Source organism: Triticum aestivum, unplaced genomic scaffold, assembly GCF_018294505.1.
Source record: "Triticum aestivum cultivar Chinese Spring unplaced genomic scaffold, IWGSC CS RefSeq v2.1 scaffold61550, whole genome shotgun sequence".
Lineage (NCBI taxonomy): Eukaryota > Viridiplantae > Streptophyta > Magnoliopsida > Poales > Poaceae > Triticum > Triticum aestivum.
In genome coordinates, this window is record NW_025230441.1 from 1 (window position 1) to 14,409 (window position 14,409).

The 14,409-nt window shown below is 46.9% G+C and overlaps 3 protein-coding genes across 3 annotated transcripts; all 3 read right to left on the reverse strand.

Moving 5' to 3' along the window:
- Positions 1 to 5,721: 5,721 nt before the first annotated feature.
- Positions 5,722 to 6,444, reverse strand: LOC123175585 (putative ATP synthase protein YMF19). Its single transcript, XM_044590237.1, has one exon. It carries the CDS (start codon positions 6,233 to 6,235, stop codon positions 5,765 to 5,767), a length of 471 nt encoding a protein of 156 aa, XP_044446172.1. The 5' UTR covers positions 6,236 to 6,444; the 3' UTR covers positions 5,722 to 5,764.
- Positions 6,445 to 7,547: 1,103 nt separating this feature from the next.
- LOC123175586 (ribosomal protein S12, mitochondrial-like) lies at positions 7,548 to 7,937 on the reverse strand. The gene has a single exon (XM_044590238.1). It carries the CDS (start codon positions 7,935 to 7,937, stop codon positions 7,563 to 7,565), a length of 375 nt encoding a protein of 124 aa, XP_044446173.1. The 3' UTR covers positions 7,548 to 7,562.
- On the reverse strand, positions 7,815 to 8,945 carry LOC123175587 (NADH-ubiquinone oxidoreductase chain 3-like). Its single transcript, XM_044590239.1, has one exon. The coding sequence runs from the start codon at positions 8,336 to 8,338 to the stop codon at positions 7,982 to 7,984; it is 357 nt and encodes a 118-aa protein (XP_044446174.1). The 5' UTR covers positions 8,339 to 8,945; the 3' UTR covers positions 7,815 to 7,981.
- Positions 8,946 to 14,409: the final 5,464 nt, after the last annotated feature.

Below are 14,409 nucleotides of genomic sequence, written 5' to 3' on the forward strand. Positions count from 1 at the left end.
CCCTGAGCCGGATCTCTGCGCCGATCTCATCGAGACGGCTCAGCGCGCACGACCCGCCCGGGCCCTGCCTGCCTTGAAGCATGCTTTTGTGGGATGTATCCATGGAGGGCTCCATGATGGATCTGGATCTGGTGATGAGACGGCCGCCGGCTCTGACGGCGAGTCGTCCACAGATGAGTCAAACTCGTTGTATCAACTTCAAGATGGCAGGCTCATGGGTTGTTCCGATGGTGATAGTATTCCGGACCCGTTTGAGCCGCCGAGCCGGGTTGGAATCTTCATGGCCGGTGCGCAGCCCGTTCAGAACCCTGTTGCTGGAGCGGGAAACCCGGTGCCCTCGCCGGCTCAGGTGCTGATGGGTCTCACGGACAAGATGACGGCTCTGTTGACCGCCGCGGTTGACCCGGCGGATCAAGCTCAGCATGACGCGGAGGTGGCGCAGTTAAAGTTAGATCTAGTGAAAGCCAAGGAGGATCTGGTAGCGGAAGGGATCAGGATGGCTGCGGAGAGGGCGGCTCTCGACGCCCAGACTCAGTTGATTCAGGCGCAGTCCTTCCGACTCACGATGGATCAGAATGCGTCCAATGAGGTCATGAGAAGGAGGCATCAGAAGGCTCAGTCTCGGCTCCCTGCGGTCTACGATCCTCGAAATCTCTTCAACACGCCAGGTGCAGGGTCCAGTAACCCGCCAGGGATCATAGTACCCGGGTCTGGGACCCCTGTTCAGCCACAAGTGATGGGGCCTCCCCAGGTGAGCCCTGCCCCGCCTCAGTATGTACCGATACCGCCGGGTCATTATGCTAACCCGCTGGAGAACATGGTCGCCGCAGCAGCACGGCTGGCGGGCCTCCCAATTGACGGCGACTCTCCAACGGCTATTGAAACCCGCTGGGTCAGGGAACTCCTTCAGACAGTGCTGGCACAACAAGAGGCGTACTCTTACAGCTGGGACATGATCCACTCGACCCCTCGTCCAGGCCGGAGCCCGAGTTATAGCAGACACATGGTCTCAGCGACCGGCTCAAGTAATGTCCGACGCCATGACCCGCCCCCTGGCCATGGCCTGGCTCATAACGGAGCTTTTCACGCAGCAGACCAAGACAGAGCGCGGCAAGAGGCGGAGCAGGTGCCTCAGTTGACGGCTTACCAGACCCCCCCGGCTTATCCGACGACTTCCGTTGACGTGGGTATCCCTACGAGGACTGGAGGTGTCCCTTGCTTAGTGCCAGTTCTCCGCAACGAATGTCTACCCAAAGACTTCAAAGGCCCTAGGAAGGTGCCTAATTACACGGCTGACTTACAACCCGCCGCCTGGATCGAAAGCTACGAGATGGCCATGGAACTACTGGAGGTCAGTGAAGCGGCGATGGCCAAGTACTTCACCTGGACCACCCGCACTTGGTTGAAAGGGCTACCGCCGAATTCCATTGGAACTTGGGCTGAGCTGAAGGCCCGGTTCATACAAAACTTCAAAGACACCTGTAGGCAGTCTATGTCAATAGTGGATTTGACTAACTGTAAATAGCAGGAGGGTGAGTGTCGTGGAATTGTCACGGCAGATGTCCTCGAGCTAGGACTTAGTCGTGGAGCCATCGCAACTAGGAAGCTTGAAGGGGTTAAGTGGGACAAGGAACACGAGGGTTTATACTGGTTCGGCCACTTACGGTGAAGGTAAAAGCCTACGTCCAGTTTGAGGTGGTATTGATTAGGGTTTCGATGACCAGGGAGCTTAACTGCTATGCCTGGCCTTCGATGAGATCTTTCTTGTCCCCAAACCGCTGCCGGGTCGTCCCTTTATATAGGGAGGCTGACGCCCAGCAGCTCTCAGAGTCCCAGCCGGCTCATAAGAGTGTCCGGCTCGGACTCTCAACTATTCTTGCCTTACACTACAAGTTCTACCATAATAATGATTGTAACTACGGGCCTTAAGCCATATCCGGGTCTTAAGCCCATCTCTGGCCCATCATCTTCAAGCTTGGCTCCGGGCTTCTGGCGATGACCGTATGAGTAACCCGGCCCCTCCTGGCGGGTGACTCTAAGGTCTATATCCTCAACATTAGGCCTCAGATTGATTTGAGCTGGCTCATGTCAATCTTCAATCCCTTCGACAGAAAATCGCCGGCTTACAATTGTATGAAGACCATAACCCGGTGTGACGTCATCCTCTGGACTCCGGATAATCCGCCGTGACGTCATCTTCCCTTAAGCCCGTTTTTTCCGAGAGCACAAAGATCAAGCTGACATAGATATTTTTGTCTAGGAGGTTTGTGAACCGCAAATTCCAACCGACCCTATTGTCGAGAGGTTAAATTTAGTTGAAAGAGAAAACGAGTATTTGAAATAAAAATTGAGGGGGAGAAGATGGAATTGGAGTTGGATGTTGCCGATGTCGTCGATGATCACAAGATCAAGATGGAGAAAATGCGCTTGAAGATTAGAAAGATTAGAAAATATGACATTGATAGTGAGGCTTGGTATCATTATGCTGTTGGATCAATTGTTACCTTAGTTGCGATCTTGATCGCATTTGTTGTTGCATTTAAATTATTTAGTTAGAGAGTTATTTGTTTGTTGCATTTAAGTCTTCTATGAACTTTATGTATGAACTTGTATTAATTTGGTCTATTCGGTGTTGTGTAATGAAGATGAGCCGACAATGGATGTACGATGACCGATGCTCTCCCGAGTTCATTAATGGCGTGCAAACTTTTCTACTTGCGGCTGAGGCAAACAAGCGGGCGGATGGTTTTATGCCTTGTCCATGTTTAGTCTGTAAGAATGATCACAATTACTCTACGTCAAGAACCATTCACGTCCACCTGTTTAAGTCCGGTTTCATGCCCCACTATAATGTTTGGACCAAGAACGGAGAAAGAGGGGTTATGATGGAAGACAATGAAGAAGAAGAGGACGACGACAGCTATCCTGACCATGGGTTCCCTGAATACGATGATACAACAATGGGGGAAGAAGCTAAGCTGGCAATGCGGGAAGAAGCTGAAGAAGAGGCATCAGATGAGCCTGCTGATGATCTAGGTCGGGCCATTGCCGATGCAAAGAGAAACTGCAAGTGATTTGGAGAAGAAGAAGTTGCAGCGCATGTTAGAGGATCACAAGAAATTGTTGTACCCAAATTGCGAAGCTGACAAGAAAAAGTTGGATCCACACTGGAATTGCTGCAATGAAAGGCACAGAATTGTGTATCTGACAAGGGATTTGGAAAGTTGCTGGTAATGATAAAGAATATGCTTCCAAAGGACAACGAATTGCCCGAGAGTACGTACGAAGCAAAGAAGGTTGTCTGCCCTCTAGGGTTAGAGGTGCAGAAGATACATGCATGCCCTAATGACTGCATCCTCTACCGCGGTGAGTACGAGGATTTGAACGCTTGCCCGGTATGCGGTGCATTGCGCTATAAGATCAGGCGCGATGACCCTGGTGATGTCGAGGGCGAGCGCCCGAGGAAGAAGATTCCTGCCAAGGTGATGTGGTATGCTCCTATAATACCACGGTTGAAACATTTGTTCCAAAACAAAGAGCATGCCAAGGCGATGCGATGGCACAGAGAAGACCGTAAGAAAAACGAAAAGTTGAGAGTACCCGCTGACGGGTCGCAGTGGAGAAAGTACGGGAAGGAGTTTGCAGATGACGCAAGGAACGTATGGTTTGGTCTAAGCGCAGATGGCATTAATCCTTTTGGGGAGCAGAACAGCAACCATAGCACCTGGCCTGTGATTCTATATTTGTATAACCTTCCTCCTTGGTTGTGCATGAAGCGGAAGTTCATTATGATGCCAGTGCTCATCCAAGGCCCTAAGCAACCCGGCAACGACATTGATGTGTACCTAAGGCCATTAGTTGAAGAACTCTTACAGCTGTGGAATGGAACAGGTGTAGGTGCGTGGGATGAGCACATGGGGGAAGAATTTGACCTAAAGGCCTTGCTGTTCGTGACCATCAATGATTGGCCTGCTCTCAGCAACCTTTTAGGACAGGCAAACAAGGGATACCGCGCATGCATGCACTGTTTGGATGATACCGACAGTATATATTTGGACAATTGTAGGAAGAATGTGTACCTGGGACATCGTCGATTTCTTCCGAGCAGGCAACATGACTGATGGGAATGTGATACGAAAAATCCTCTTCCATTCTTTCCGGCTGGGCAACATGACTGATGGGAATGTTCGCTACTGCTTCGGCGTCCATCTCATACATATGTTCTCTGACCACCTCCATATTCCACGGCCTGGTTGCAGCATGGATAAGATCCGACACAAACATAGGTGGATCATTGGACCGCGGGCACAGCGGCGTCATAACATCTTGTTTCTCAAGAGTACGTAGCAATCGGTCCTTCTTGGAGTTCAACAAAATGAACAGTAGCTAAATTGGAACTAAGGTGACCGATCATCCACCGGTGGGTAGAAATATGAATGTTGACTAGGGTCCCCTGTGCTCATTTGATTCTGAGTCGGCAGCATATCAAGCTCCTAGCCCCGCCTTAACAACCCTCATAGTGTTATGTCCCCCGATCGATAGCTTAATACATTTCAGTATTTGGCTTGCTTTCTTCATTTTCCTTGCGTAGGTAGAAACCTTTCTGGGTGTGTCAGCACACCAAATTATATGACTATATTCAATATGCCCTGATGTCCATAGTACCGTACTCAGACGACCCTACCCTTCCTTAAAGAATAGTAGGATTACATTCATCGTTCCAGCTGTAAACACAGTTTCTAGTTTGACTGAATGAGAGTCATGCAATAGGCATCAGTAGGGACTGCGAAAGCAAAAGCTAAGTGATCGGACTAACACAGAGTGCATCTCTCCCGGGTAAGCTTATGTTCCTGATATCTGATACCTATGTTTGCTCCTTATTTTATTAATAATTGATCCAATTTATATGCAAAATACGTAGGTTGAAGAAGTTATCAAGAAAAATGATTGGGATCTTTCAATATGCTATTCTTGATATCATGTTTTTTATTCTTGATCCTATCAAGTATGGATTCTAGATTGTTAGTTGGAGCATCCTGACCAGTCTAGTTTATTGTGATATGATCCTGAGGGACTCTTCAAATACATGTAGGGAGTCACACAGGTCTCCGACATATCAAATTGTATCTGGATTTGAGTCAGAGCATTTCCTCTGATTCCTAGCTCAGAAATCTTTGCTTTATTTACTAAAGATTGGAGCACACAAGCGCACACGCAGTAATCTGATTGAGAAAATGGATAGTTGCTGCCATCGATATTAAAGAGTCTGTCTAGTGCCAAAAAGGTCCTTCCAAGGCCTGAGCTATCAAATTCATGTGATACACACTTTGCTCTCTGCGGATCACACTCAGCTTACTACAACTGAGGGTAGGATTGGTTGCACAACGCATGCTATCCATTTGTTATTGGTGATAGGAAGATGGCTCAATCATTGAACTAGCATTGAACAACCTACTTCAGAAAAAACTTAGAGTTAACCATCTAGTGCAAAAGTGCTAGTTTCCCCCTCCCAGAGGTGAGAAGGGAGATATGAGCGTGGCGGTATCTTTTGATAGAAGCCCACATGCCCACTCTTCTATCCCACCTAACCACTTCGGGTATCAGTGGCCTCGTGATCTCCATGAACAGAGATCACTACACAAAAACAACTATATGAAAAACTTGCTTGCTTCTTCGAATCTCGAAATAACAGAACATATAGAAAGTGTTTCTGTGATGAGACCATTCTCTTCGGGGAACCTATAGAAAGATTATCAGACGGCTTTCATGATATTATGCTTCCTTGCCCGTGTGGAACATGTGTGAGCATTATGTTTTTCCAACAAGTGATCCGACTGGAAGAAGTGTTATATGAGGACTTCGAGATCAAATAGAGAATCTGTCTCTCCATTCCTCGTGAGCCACTTATTTCTCCGAAATCAGAGATCAGAGTGATTTTCCCCCTTTTTCCCAAATAGTCGACGGTCTTACACCATTGGGATACTTCGGATAAACTTGAGTACATATATGAGAGACCGGTGCTAAAACCTTTTCTCGAGATATCTTCCAGATTCTTAGGGTCCTTGCTCCGGATCTCGCCCCCCCGGTGCGAAAGCAGTTGGTTCCGTAGTTTGAGAATTCTACTAATTCCAAGTATTCCATTATTATTATTAAATAAGAGAATATAAAAAGTAAAGAGGAGAAGACATAACCAGAAGAATTGTGAGAAATAAGTTAATTTATCAAGTTGAGGCATTTCGATTTGGATTTCAAATAAGAAAGAAAAAAAAGGATTTTGTGAAATTTAGGAGTCGTTCGAAAGCATCAAGAGGGAAGAACTCAGATAGAAAGGCAGGCGAAGTTGGCGGCCAACCTAATTCCCCTCCCAGTTGTACCCTTGTGCATCCCCTTCGTAAACGATTTCCACTGGATCTGGAGATTCCCCGGGTCCCCCCGAATCGTCATCTTCGGACCCCGAATCATCATCCCACCTTTTACGCTTCCTCGAAGAAGACGGGCCTGCCTCGTCCGCCCCATCATTTGCTTTTGTGCTTTCAGGGGATCCCGTGGAATGAGCCTCCTGCTCTTCCACAGGCGCATCGGGGTCGGGAGAATCTGGTTCACCGAGCTCGGCGCGGCGAAACCGCTTCGCCAGATTGGTGGCTATTGCGACGAATTCGCTTGCGTCCCCGGCTTCCGTATAATCTGAGAAGATTTGTTGAAGAGTATCTCCTCCCTCACTATTCCACAATATATGATTTTCAGTGAACGAACGCGCAGATTCACCCTCCTCTAAAGGAAGAGGAGTGCCTACTTCGTGAAATATTCTTTCAACCTTGGAAGTCAACTCCGCAATAATGTCTTCGGGATGGGCGGCGTGCGCCATTTCCTGCTGGAGGTCTGGTAGTCCGCCAACGGGAGGTTGGTCTATGGGAAAGTCACCCTCGTTAGGAGCATTGGTCATGACGATAACATTGAGATCCGCGACATTCTCATTCCCAAGATGAAAGGCTATTCCTTGAACTCCGAATAAGACAACAAATGCCATTATTAGTACAGGCAACGCAAGACCAAACGATGGTATAGCAATGAACAAAAGAATGACACTTGGAAATATGGTCCGAATAATTTCGATAGTAGTTCCATGAACAATCCTTTGTGGGATTGGATTAGTTTGCTCGTTGAAATGCCATAAAGCGCGAACCAACATCCGTGATACGAAAACCAAAATAAGAATGAGAAAGAAAAAGATATCGTGATGTAAAATGATCATGGGGACACATTGTTTTTAGGACCACAATTTCCTGCACTGTGCCTGTAGTGATTTCAGAATTCGGCAACTTAGCCTACTAAAAGATCAGTTACAAGAGCACAATGCTTTTTGTGGCTTCCTGCTCGGCAGAGAAGCCACGCTGCCGGGGCGGCCCTGTCACCCGGAGAAGATTTCTTTTCTTTGCTGATTCCTCTCAATGAAATTTGCGAAGAATAGCGGAGAGAAATGGTAACGTAATAAGGGAAAGGGAGCTAGCAGCTTCCATATCGCCCCCAAAAAAGAACCAAAAAGTTCCAGAGGCATCTTCCATTCATTTCGATTTAGGTCTTTCTGCACCATATTTAGATCTTCCCTTTCTACGATCCGGAATTCCCAGCAAATCCTTGACTCCTCGAATACGATGGGATTTCACACCTGGCGAATCTTTCACTCTACCTCCTCTGACTAAGACTATAGAATGTTCCTGCGAATTACCTTCGCCTGGAATGTGAGCAAATATATCATGTCGATTGCTCAACCGTACTTTTGCTATCTTACGTAGAGCTGAATTAGGTTTTTTCGGTGTTCTCGTCGAAACACGCAGGCATACTCCTTGCTTCTGGGGACATTGATCCGAAGCTCGAGTACGGTCCGTGCGCCGTTTTTCTTCTCTACCATGACGAATCAATTGATTTTTTGTAGGCATCCCTCTTTCCTATGTCCTTCCCCCCTTTGCCCTTTCAAAAGTGGTTACTCCCGATCCGAAGCACCCCTTTTCCATTCATAGAGAGATCCAATCGTCAAAATCAATAAAAAGGCCATCATGGACCAAGATCCAAACAGATCAATCTTGTTAGGAGGTACTGCCCAAGGAAAAGAAAAGGTGACTTCCGGATCAGGGATAATAAATAAAATAGGAACCGGATAAAATCGTATATCGAAACGACTTCTGGCATCACCGGAGGGATCGGAACCACATTCGTAGGCCGACAATTTTTCTGGATAGGTCGAACTATTGGAAGCAAATGGAAAAGGAACACCGAGTGGAATCAAAGAAACTAGCGGACTGATCACTAAATAGATACAAATAGGTGCAAATTCCGACATCACCAAAGCCCACTTCGTTCTCTCGCTCTCCTCGCGGCGCTCCTTGCTCACGGAGCGGCATACCGAAAAAAAGACGCTCAGATGTGGATTCGAACCACTGAAGGATTTCAAGGGCAATGCCCCTTGCTCTTCCCACTGAAACAAGAAAAAAAGGATTTGCAGTCCAGCAAGAAAACGGATGCGCTAACGCGCAACGGCTTTCGCGCTAGTTGCTCAATCCGTTGCTTGTTTTGCTCTAACCAGCTGAGCTACCAGAACCACTTGCCTAAAGTCTCTTTTCTTCATCTATGAGCATCCTACCTGCAGTGGAGGAGCTTGCTCAAGAACCGAGAGCCGGCCAGGGACTGGACGGCCCTCGTTCGGGAAGGTCTTCTTCGCTATAGACGCCACCAAGAACAAGAAAGGGGCGCTCCGCTCCTAGTCACTAAGCAGCTATTCTGTCCGACGGCGGACTCCATCAATCTGAGGTTCTTTCTCTCACGTAATTTCGCCCGCCCGTTCTACTTCCGTGCCGGAGGAAATGGGATTCGAACCCATGATACAATCTTCTTGTATGTCGATTTAGCAAACCAATGCCTTAAGCCACTCAGCCATACCTCCAAGTTGTTGATCGAAATTGGATGTGCCGGGTTGGTTGCCCGAAGATCCACTGCGTAAGCCGTAGCGCGCGTACTCTTCTTTACTGAGCGAGAAAGACTCTATCCAGATCAATGGATCTCCCCAGCGTCCAAGCGAGACCCCATCCAAACCAAATCCGCCACTCGTTGGGCGAGGCCTTGCTTTCTATGAACACCTCACCACTGAATGAGAAACTTAGCCTCCGACCCGACCAAGAGAGAAGACAGGGTCAAGCCGACGCCGCCCTTCCTCACCTGCCTGAATGGAATGAATATCTCCTTCGTCTAGTCGAGAAGGGAAAAAGCCCGGCGGGGAACAGGACCGTGACTCTTCTAAACCATTACATGACGGAGAAGTCCATTCTCGTCATGATCGATCCACGTCCTACCATAGTGCCCGGAGAACCTGCTTCTAGAAGATTCTATAGTGATCCACTGGAATCGGCCTCGGGTGACGCCTCCCTAGTCGTCGAAAGATTTCATCCCTCGCTCGGTCGTTAAGGTGGGGTGAAAACTGCAATTAATGCTCTATCTCCGTCATAGAATATGGGATACTCACTTTCAATGGCCTCGCATCCCCAGAGCCTCAGACTGGCCTGCCCTTCCAATCGGGGTTATAACGGGTCCGGTATCAGCAACACCAGCCAATCGTGTTGGTACGGTGGGTTCCCCATACCCACTATTCGGAAAAAAAGCTTGCCATAGCAGCTCAAACCTCCGATCGGGAAATGGGAGTTCTAACCGGTCCTAACCCCAATTCCAAACAAATTGATTGGACCGAGGTTCGTGCAGGGAGAGAATAGAAACTAATAACGATGGAGCAAGAAAACGGATGCGCTAACGCGCAACGGCTTTCGCGCTAGTTGCTCAATCCGTTGCTTGTTTGGTTCGAGGTTGAGCTCACCCGCCGCCCTACGTCAGTAGTCTTCCTAACTTCTATGCCCTTTTTTTTGCTCTAAGGTAAGGTCCTTCAAGAACAGCATTGCGGTCGCAACGGGGCTCTGGGTGAATATTGTCCGCCCGTATGAGTCGGGCTGTGAATATTTATAGGTCGGGGTCTTTACTGAAAAACCACAATACTACACTACAACAATTTGAAGAAATCCGCAAGTGACTCTAATTTGAATTCACTAGTCGTGTTGAGTTTTTTTTATTTCAATATAAAAAATCTGCCAATCCCGATATTCCCACATTTCATTCTGGTCCAGTGTCCATTCCTGAATGAAAGAAATGAGCTTTGCCCCTTCACTCACTTCTGAATGACTCCTTTAGCACTCTCTTTTTTAGATCAAAAAATAGAAACAGTTTACCTTTACCATACCTTCCAAGCAAGAGTGTTTTATTGCAAGATTAAGTTATTACTGAACAAAGAGAAATTCTCATTATAAAGGATGAGAGAAATTCGGAAGCACTTTTTTCTTATTCTAGCAGACGGAATTGAATTGGTCTAATTTAGGACTTTCCAATCGATTTTTATCTTACCTAATTCTATCTACGCCCAGGGGGTAGGTACGTCGCAAGCTCTGGGCAGCTATCTTATTCCAAAGAATATAGCTCCCTAAAAGGTTGCCGATACCATACCTCTATTGAACCCTACTGGATCCAATTGTTTAAGTGTTTAGTCGAGAGGAACCACATTGACACCATGCTTGTGCTAAGCCACAGCTCCATCAAACTAATCTGGATTTCTTCTTGTTTACGAATAATGGGGCATCTGCCTAACCCTATCAAACCTCTCTGCAACTACTTCTCTCTGTTCTCAGCAGCCCGCAGGATTTTTCGAGTCTCAAAGTCCTATTAGAACTCCCGCGCTTGCTCCTTTGGAGCCAAATGGATCTGAATTTCGGTAAGATAATACAAGAATCGTATTTGGTTGGGTTCTAACTCTGCTGTTCAGTCTGGCGCGGGTGTGATACCGGTGAAGAAGCGAGTAGTTGACAGTCAGGGAAGTAGATTCCTTTAAGGAGAGAAATTCATTGGTTTAGCCGTTAGGCGGAGCTTCTTTACACGCCGGTAGCGGAACAGCCCAGGCAGCTTAACGTGCTCTTGGCACAAAGGTAATAGAATGGGAGTCTGACGACACCCGGTACTCGGGATCTCCTGCTTGAAGAAGCAAGGAATTTCAATTACTCAGCCGTTGAATAAAATAAACTAGATACCCATGTTTCCAATATTTACTTCTCTTTACTTGCAGGACCTGGCCTAAGCATAAAGTAGATTTGCTGCACAAGCTCAAGTGGAGGAGGAAGCAGGGGTGGCGAACAAAATGTTGGTATGGAAGATCTCTTGCTCCCCCCCTGAAGGGTTCTTAGATTACCAAGTAAGGGAGGGAGGTAGGTACCATAGTTTCCTTCTTTTATTGAATACCAGTAACGCGAGTAAACATTTAAGTGAGAAGTTAGGTAAGCGTTGCCAATGGCCAAAGGCTTTACTCTTTACTTCTTGACTATAGTAATAGTAAATAATGTCACTAGATTTCGGCATAAATACTAGCCAGGTACCATTTCCCAAACTTGATTTCCTTTTTATGCACCTGTTTATGCACCTGGGTCATTGTTCACGAACTAAGACGGCTTAGCCGCCTTTCTTTGGGCCGTATGAAGGAAGTACTTCAACGAATGGGTAGGTTGCCAACCCAACATTATAGGCGGGAAGTTCTCCTTTCTCCAAGTATGCTCATTAGACCGATAGGTGAGTAGCTAGTATAGTAGTAGCCAATACTAAAAACCGATAGTAGAAGGGTCGGTGGATGGCCCTTGCGAAAGTGGCCACGCCGCATCCCTTCAGTAGCCAATCCTTTTTCTCAACGATGCAGTTCGCTTGGAACATGGCACAAGGTGTGACGTTCCGAGCGGTGGAGGACAACCTGTTTGTTGTTCCAGTTTTCTGCCTTGGCGACTGGCAGAAGCTCATGGAAGAAGGGCCGTGGCTGTTCCGCAACCATGGCGTGTAAAGAAGCCTTACGACAGGATGGCTAACCCGCGATCTGTGGTTCTGAACCAGATTCACGTCTGGTCGCAGATTCATAAGATCCCGGAACTGTTCCGCCTGGAAAACCTGGTGCGGGATCTGGCTAATAAGAAGCAACAATAGAGAATCTCGCCTAGCTCGAGGCTGCGCCTCAGTGCCCTCTGTAAGTACTTTCTAGTAAAAAGAACTACCTTTCAAAGCACATACCATTATGGCTAGCTAAAACGAAAGAATGAGAGTACAAGGTATGGGTCTACGCTTCCAGCTTGCTCTAGAAAAACGGAAATGGGATCTCTCTCTGGTGGGAGCCTGGCAGCGGGGAAAACGGCACCTGCAGGGGTCCAGGTCTCCATGATGAACAACCACGACTTTGATCTTAACGAGCTGCCGCCTGAGCATGAGCAGCTCATTCAGGAGCAGCCACTGTTGAAAATAGCGAGCCTCTAGAGGATGACGCTGATACATCATTTGATTTGTTTCGGGATGCAGAAGAACAGCCTGATGAGTACAATTATGATTATGATGACTATGTTGATGAATCCATGTGGGGAGATGAGGACTGGACAGAACAAGAACATGAGAAAGCGGAAGATTACGTGAGCATCTATGCTCACATCTTGTCCACCCCAGTAAGTGAACCTTTTGTATCCTTTTGCTTATATTTTGCTGTTCGTTCTGTAAATGACCTTGAGTTGTTTTTCACATTCTTTCTACAGGTAATTGCAGATATTGACAAAGATGGTGTACATGAAATGGTGATTGCACTTTGACTCAAAAGCACTATTCGATAAGACGCAGTAGAACTGTGCACCCGTTTTTGTTTGAGTTTGAGGCGACCTATACTACACTATAATAGCAAGGAGAGACAGCAGCTGATACCAGATCATACTACAGTACAGCTAGTGCGTGCTAAAACCCTCCTTGTGTACTAGGCTTATGAATAGACTAAACTGTTGAGACGTCTCTAGTGTAGGTGACAGGGAAGCCATGCTCGTTAGAAGAGAAAACAGATGGTTTGAGCAAGCATGGGTTCAAGCTCTAGTGGATGGGTTTGATAGCTGAACGCAAGGATAATTCATCTACGTAGCTAGTTGGTTATGGTGGCGGAGAAGCCCCTCTTTAGCTAGATTGGGCTCCTTTACTACTTTATTTAACCCGGGGTTATGCCTAAAACCGGTATCTTATGCGTGTTCGACTAGTTCCATTTCTGATTCTCCTTCTTCGCTGGGGTCTACATACGAAAGAATGGAACACTCGACAGCTTCGATACTCAAATAACTAGCTCATTATGCTTAGGTTGGGTTAGGAAAACGAAGCTTTCCAAGGGACTAGTTCTTTCGCGCATCTGTTTCTCCATCCGTTCTCTTCACATAAGAAGCCAGCCGCCTACTCCTACTATTGGGTCGGTTGGTCGGTCAAGTGAACCACGCCCAGCAGGTGGGTATGCCGATAAGATTCCTTTGTTCGACGTACGTCCATATGAAGCGAGCGCTTCAAAACGAGGCTATTATGCTGAAACTAGGGCTCCCTCTGGACGGGTAGAGCGAGAGGGATAGCAAGGACTTGAAAAGGGAAGGAAGGGTCTTAGAACTACTGAAACAGTAGTAGAACTCTTCCAAAATCCAAATAGGAGAGTGAAAAACAAAAAGAAGACCATTGGGCTGGGGAAGACTCCCTCAATCACTCTGCTGGGCGATGCTTCTTACTCTACCTTTCAATTCCTTTGCCTTTCTTCTTCTGATCGATCCAATGGTTCGGACTAGGACGCGTAAACCCCGAAGGGAGATTGACCCTACCTAAGTATTTTCTTAGATAGAAGTGGTTGGTCAAGTGTGAGTCACGCCGGGGCGGGTAGACCCACTTTTACTAGCAACGCCCAGATCAATGGAAAATGGAAGTTTCTAGAATTGCTGCTCTGTTCTGTTCAAGAAGTCTTTCTCCAGGGTTCGGTTCAGAAGGCGGGATGGAAGAGAGAGAATGGGCTTATCGTGCGACAAGGTCGATCGATCACTCAAACTGTTCGGTATCTCTACAATTGAGTGAGCTGTGTTGCGAAGGAAAATGATGAAATTGCTTACTTTTCACAGGCGTGAATTCTATCTTCGATTAGATAGTTTCCATGCTTTTGATAAAAAGATGGGTTGGTATCTGAATGAAAGTCGGTAAGCAATCAATCTAGTGCTGTCCTCGGCAGACCAGGAAATGTAATAAACTTTGGAGCCTCATCATTGGAAAGATTGACAACTTAACGGTCTGAAAAACTATTCAAAGAGTGACTTTTAAGCCCCACTGGTTCGCTTTATTTTCAACGGACATTTCCTCCCTCGTCAGCAGCTTCATTACCTGCTAAGTCTGGAAGGGTAGTAAAATCACTCACAACAATCAATCTTTTCTTATGATACTGATACGATGCAAACGGTGACACCCCCGGATAATGTGTCTGTGCATTTGTGTCTGTCTTCCCTTAGATGTGAGGAATCGAAT

Excerpts from the sequence above, each read along its gene's own strand:
- LOC123175585 (XM_044590237.1), bottom strand. The coding sequence starts at position 6,235 with ATGCCTCAACTTGATAAATTAACTTATTTCTCACAATTCTTCTGGTTA.
- LOC123175586 (XM_044590238.1), bottom strand. The coding sequence starts at position 7,937 with ATGCCTACAAAAAATCAATTGATTCGTCATGGTAGAGAAGAAAAACGG.
- LOC123175587 (XM_044590239.1), bottom strand. The coding sequence starts at position 8,338 with ATGTCGGAATTTGCACCTATTTGTATCTATTTAGTGATCAGTCCGCTA.